The sequence below is a fragment of the Castor canadensis genome, chromosome 3 (assembly GCF_047511655.1).
Source record: "Castor canadensis chromosome 3, mCasCan1.hap1v2, whole genome shotgun sequence".
NCBI classification, from domain to species: Eukaryota; Metazoa; Chordata; class Mammalia; order Rodentia; family Castoridae; genus Castor; species Castor canadensis.
This window is the reverse complement of record NC_133388.1, coordinates 142,532,257-142,538,256: the sequence shown is the minus strand read 5'-3', so window position 1 is coordinate 142,538,256 and position 6,000 is coordinate 142,532,257. Positions and strand designations below refer to the sequence as shown.

General features: G+C 39.9%; 1 protein-coding gene across 1 annotated transcript in view; it reads right to left on the bottom strand.

The window, feature by feature from the left end:
- Positions 1–2,335: 2,335 nt before the first annotated feature.
- Stmn2 (stathmin 2) overlaps positions 2,336–6,000 on the bottom strand; it is a 50,377-nt gene continuing 46,712 nt past the window's right edge. The window contains exon 5 of the mRNA XM_020176265.2: positions 2,336–3,734. Within this exon, the coding sequence (XP_020031854.1) occupies positions 3,675–3,734 (60 nt within the window). The 3' untranslated portion in view covers positions 2,336–3,674. The remainder of the gene's footprint in view (positions 3,735–6,000) is intronic.

Sequence of the window (6,000 nt, the reverse complement as noted above, 5' to 3'; positions counted from 1 at the left end):
ATACCATCTCTCTCTCTCTCTCCCTCAGCAGAAGGGGTGGCTGTTGTGGATATGCCTATGGGTACATTTTTTACTTCATTTCCTCTTCTGGTGAAGAGCCCAAAGACAGATGCTGAAGTTTGTGTCTGGAGTATTCCCCAAAAGTCCACATATAAAGGTTTGTTTCTCAGCCTGTGGTGCTATTGGAAGATGTGGAAACTTTTAAGAGATGGGGCCTAGTGTTGGGGGGTATTTAGGTTATTGGGGGCATGTCCATGAAGGGGATTGGGGACCCTGTTCCTTTCCTCTCTCTTTCACTTCCCTGCAGTGAAGTGAGGTGAGCAGTCCAGTTCTGCTCCACCTTGCACTCCTGGCATGACGACTCCTACCTATACAGGCCCTAAAGTAAGGGGGCCAACTGACCATGGACTGGAACCTCCACAGCTGGGAGTTAAGTAAACCCTTTATCTTTACAAGTTCCTTTCTCAGGTATTTGTAATAGTTAATGGAAAGCTCTCACCAGAAGGGAAGAGCATTTGTCAATATTCAGTTGTTTTATACATTTTGGGATGTATAAGAGATGGTGACTCATCAGATAAATGGGATTTTGTGAATTTTCACGGAACATTTCAAAGACATTTGTGCAATTTAAACACGGTACTGAGGAAAACCAGTTAAAAAATCTCTAAGTAGAATCAGACTACAATCTGGAAATTTCGCTAAATTGCATCACACTTGCAAAGAGCTGTTAGTCTATTTCTGAAAAGGCCCAGAGCATATTCAGATGTTGGAAGTCCTCCTGAAACAATGTGTTGTGTGACAGATACCAAATCACTGTTTCCTGATCTCACCTGTTTCTTAGCCACTCTCAGCCCCCAAGGCATTATTCTTTCCATTGTTTTATTATCCTGCAGTGTGCAGTTGTTCATTTTCTTTCTTCTTGGATTCTTTTATTATACTCCCACTTTTCGGAATAAGTGTTGTTGCCCCCTCAGTGTGGCAGCCACAGAAAATCCACACACCTGAACCAGTTTGTTTATGGCAGAATTCTTCAAGGTAAGATATCTTAGTATCACCTGGGGAAGGTGTTAGCAAGGCATAGTTTCAGGCTTTGTGGCACAGGCCTCAGGAAACAGAAATTCTGCAGGTGGGGCTTAGCAATCTGTTTTTATTAACCCCTCCAGACAACACTGAGACGCACTCAATGTTGAGGACCACTGGTCTATGGAGATAGATCCTGTCCTCAATCAGAGAGGTTGAGATTTGGGAGTGGTTGGCTAGAAAGCAGAGAAATCATGAGAAGCAAGTGTTGTCGCCTGGAGTGAATCACTTACCTCTCTAAGCTTTGTCTTTGAGGTGAGACAGTTGGACTGGTCAGCAATTCCAGCTAGAGACTCACACAGGAGGATAAGATGTTTGTCACTTTTTTGTAATATTTCAGAAAGCTTCATGGAAATTTTATTTCCCCTTAATATTCTGCATGGACTGACTAACATAGCCCATTTGCGATTTTGGGGCCAAATTAAGCTGTGACCTTTGTGGTCATTCACGTTCATGTTCTTAGGACTTTTCACAGGCTCTGGCCTGATGAGAATCATTTACTGCTTTCAGACTAATTTTCATAAAATAATTGTTAAAACAGACCATATTCTGTGCTATCAGAAGTGCTGATGTTCTCCAGCATGTCTGTCATTTGTTGCAGTGTCATAGTCCCACAAACATTAAAGGATATTTAAGGCACAGACCAAGTAGCCTCCACCTTAAACTTGGCTAGATAATGTTCCCAGGGACATTCCCATGTGCTTATTCATCAATCTGTATGGCTTCAATTATTTATGACTTTCTGCTAAAACTGGATGCTGTTCCTCTAGCCCTGTAAGATCCATCTGGGTCACTGGCAGAACCCTACTGTGTCCGTGTGTGCAGTAGGCTTACTGGCAGTAGACAGTTCAGCAGTGGGGCAGGGAAATCACATTTTAACAGATGGACTCGCTGGGGGTGGTGTCCTGCAGGCCACATGCGAGAACTTGAGGTGGTGCCAAGAACCTCCCAATGCCTTGACAGAAGCCTTCTTCCTCAGTATTATCATTGGAACCTTTGGTTTCTCCTTCAGTCCTGTGTGTTGTGAAGGGGAACGGGTTGAAGGCCTCTCTCACTGTGTTGGCCTGTTGGAGGGAGGGGCAAGAGAGAAGAAGCCTGCTTTTCCAGAAGGGAAGTGAATCAGCAGGGCATTGGCTTCCTTCAAACTAATTACTGCTTGTTGGCTTATGAGTCTGTCCAATCCAACAGCTACCCTTTTAAAGTCTGAATGCCAGGGTTAGAACATGAAGGGACAAGAGAACAGACCAAACCTGTATTAGTTCACAGAACTCCAAATCTTTATTAATCACAGCTTGCTCACAATGACATACAGGAAAATAGCACTAATGAAGAGTAAATATGCAGGCAGCAACCTTCAGGAGTTGGGAGTTAGGAGTTGGGGGAGAAATGACTTCAAAACTGCGATAGGTACTTATGGTAGGTATTTGGTGATTCTCTTAGTTGGCACAAATGCCCTGCCTAGCCCCCCTTAACTGTGTCAGTTTCACAGATGGAGTGATTTATATTTATATATACACATATATATATATATACATATATATGTGTATATATATATATGTATATATAGGCAGGATTGCCTCACACTGGGGAAGAAAGACCAGCTTGAGTGAAAGTCCGCAGTGTTTTTGATTTGTTTGTGTTTGTTTTAATGCAACAACCAGCTCACAGTTTCCAAGTGGAAAAATATTCAGTAGCATCATGTACTTGTACTATAGGTAAAAGCTTAAAATGAACATCAACCATGGCATCCACAAATAAGCCACCTGACACAGTAATTAATTCATTCCATCAAAAGAACTGAAACTTGAGAAGTAAGCCCACTTCATGAAGAGGGATTTCACGGCTGCTTGAACTATTGGGTTTGGATTTATGTTCAGCATTCTAAAAGGTTCAACTTTATGCTTCTACCCAGATTGATCTCAGATCTGTCTTCTCATCCATCCCTTTCTAAAGCCAAAGCACATTTGTAGCACATAATCCAGTAGAAGCAGAAGTAAATGCTATGATTGGTGGATTTTTCTTAGCCTGGTTTTGTAGTTTCTAGGCAGTAAGTAGATTATGAAGGAACAAATGTGGAGGTTCACGTGGAGTCACAATACCTGGGATCTAGGTATGGTCCTAGTCAAGCTCAGAAATGACAAGGTCATTTAGGTCATTAGGCAATGGTGGGTTTCTAGCACCATAGACTGTCTACTGACCTCATTTTTCTGTTGGAATGAAAAGGGCAGGGAATGGAGTCAGACATGGGGAGCTTCAAAAAGAACAGACTTAGCAAATTCATTTGAGTGGAAAGACACGACATCAAAAGCCTGTTACAGGACATGTAAGATTATGAAATAACTTGCATAATGCAATACTTGTATTTTTTAACAAAAATGTAAGTATTTACAAAATAAGATCCAAGGTATTTTTTAAACATCAAGCAAAACATTCTGCAAAGAGACCGCATTGATTTTTTTATTTTTGATTCTGTTTTTTTTATAATGAGTTCTTTTTAAACCATGTCATACATTTCCCATACTGATATCGCATGATCCATTATAATATAGGCAGGGGATTTACTATTGGTGGGGCGTGCCATACCCTCCATCGCTTCAGCCAGACAGTTCAACCTGGAGTTCCTTGTTCCTGCGCACCTCCGCAGCATGTCTCTCCTAGAAAACACCAAAGGGAGAAGAGTGTGTCACAGAGCCTTGTGCAGTCCATGGAGAATCAAGGTGGCCTGTTCTTTCCTCTGCTTTTAACATCTGTTTGGCTGGAAGTAACCTAGTTTGGTGTCTACCTAAAGGCAGGAATTTCTAAAGGAACTTTTCCCATTTCACAAGAAAGGAAAACATGGGCCCTGAGAAATGTCACATTAGAAGATTTTATAAGATTTATAGTGATTTTTTTTTTCTTTCCCCAGTGCTAGATCTTGAGCGCAGGGCCTTTCTTGCACGTTAGGTAAGTGATTTACCACTGAGCTACATCCCAAGCCCTGGATTTACACTGTCTTTAAAAGACATTCAACACTGTTTTTGGTTAAAGTTAGGACAAAAAGGTCCAATGTCTAATAGAATGTTGAATATAATGACTTCTGTATAAATTCTGAGTATAGTGATAAAAATCACGTTGCTGGTTTCTCTGTCATTTCAGTGGTGTCTTTCCTTTCCCTAGCATTTTAAGGAATTTATAATCACTGGTAAATGCTTTGGAAAGATTAGATTGAGGAAGAAGCCCTTTTGTGCTGTGCTTCCTGATCTCTTGGTCAAGAGCATCAGTCCAATGGCTGTCCACACTTTACTACGCATGCTTGACGATTCAGGTTAGTGAGACTGTCTTTCCCTGTGAGATTCTTAATCTTCCAGTGCCACTGGTCAAGATCATAAACTTACTCTTTTAGCCATGTCACAGTTGTCCCTTTCTTTATGAAGATTTTTATGAGGCCACAAACTAACTTTATCTTACTTTCCATCTGAACACTTGCATAAATAAATATTTCCTACCATGTGGCAGTCTTTTTTTTCTAATTTAGGAGAATTCTGTTCTTTCTCATTTGCTTATATTTGATTACATAAGCTTGCTGAGGGCGTGGACTGTGATTTTTCGTTTCCGTTCCACTTGCAAGCCTGATAGTTTGCTTTGTACTCAGTACATGGTTAGTGGATATTTATTTACACAAGGAACCAAGAAACTCATCAGTCTTAGGTTGGGAACTGAACTCTGGGTCCAGTATTTTTCGGTACATGACGTGTACTGGATGACTAGCAGCTCATGGAGTGACACAGAACAGTTATTAAAACTTCATTAATTGAATTTTAGAATGCTTGTTAGTAGTAGTATTTTATTTTCTATTTAGAACATTGTTTGTATTGCTTTTTCCCCATTTAGTTTCCTTTAGTTCAGGACTAATAACCTTAAGCAGCTATAAAATAAATCATATTAAACTCTACTTACTTCAAGGAGTCTATATATCTAGGGTTCTTTATAATGAACACTTATTAAGCACTTAATTTGCACCAGGATTTCATTACTACAGTTTTTTGCCTGTGTTAATTCCTTAAATTTACCCCATGTTCAAGCCCTGAATCCTTAGGTGGATATTATCCAATCACCCCCATGTTACAGATGAAGAAACTGACACATAGAATCGATAACTTGCCTAACTTCACCACAGATAACAGGTGGCAAGCTGAGATTCAAACCCAGAGAGCTGCACAGTACAGCCCACTCCCTCAACCTCTGCTATGCCATCTCAGTGTTAGTATGAGGAGACAGCTGTTCAGGAAGGTGGAAAAATGTGTCTTTTCAAGTGTAAGTTCAGGGAGAAAAAAGTCTAGAGAGCTCAATACTTCCTCTGAAGGCAGAATTGGAGGAAGCAGGAAGTTGACTCTAGAGAAAGAGTTTTAAAGCAATTTTATTTAATTGGCATAAATGAGCTTTTTATATATGTTCAAAACTGTAACGAGAAGGAAAAAAGGCATGCATAGAGAAATCAACTCCCATTTGGAAATGTCATGGGGCGGGGGGGGGGGGTGAAATCAGCTTGGATTCAGCTGACTCTTCTTTTTGTTCTGTTATTATGAAGAAACAGATACAGCAGGATCTTTTTCTCATGCAGGAAGAGATTAATTAGTGCGAGCTGAGCTTAGAAAAATTGAGACACAGCCTCAACCATCACTATGCTAGAAAAAGAGAGCCTCAAGTTTAAGGATTAATGTAGGAAACACTGTAATTAGTATTATTAGTCTACTTTGGAGTACATTTCTTACACTCCACATTAGTTATAAAGCAATGGATTTGCCATAGGAAAAAAACCAAATGTAATCTGAATTTGAGATCACATGAAAAAAGGAAATTTAAATAAATTCTTCTGATTTCTAAGAAAATACTGTTTATTTTCAGGCACTTTAGTTAATCTATTATTTGAAAAGTTTATAC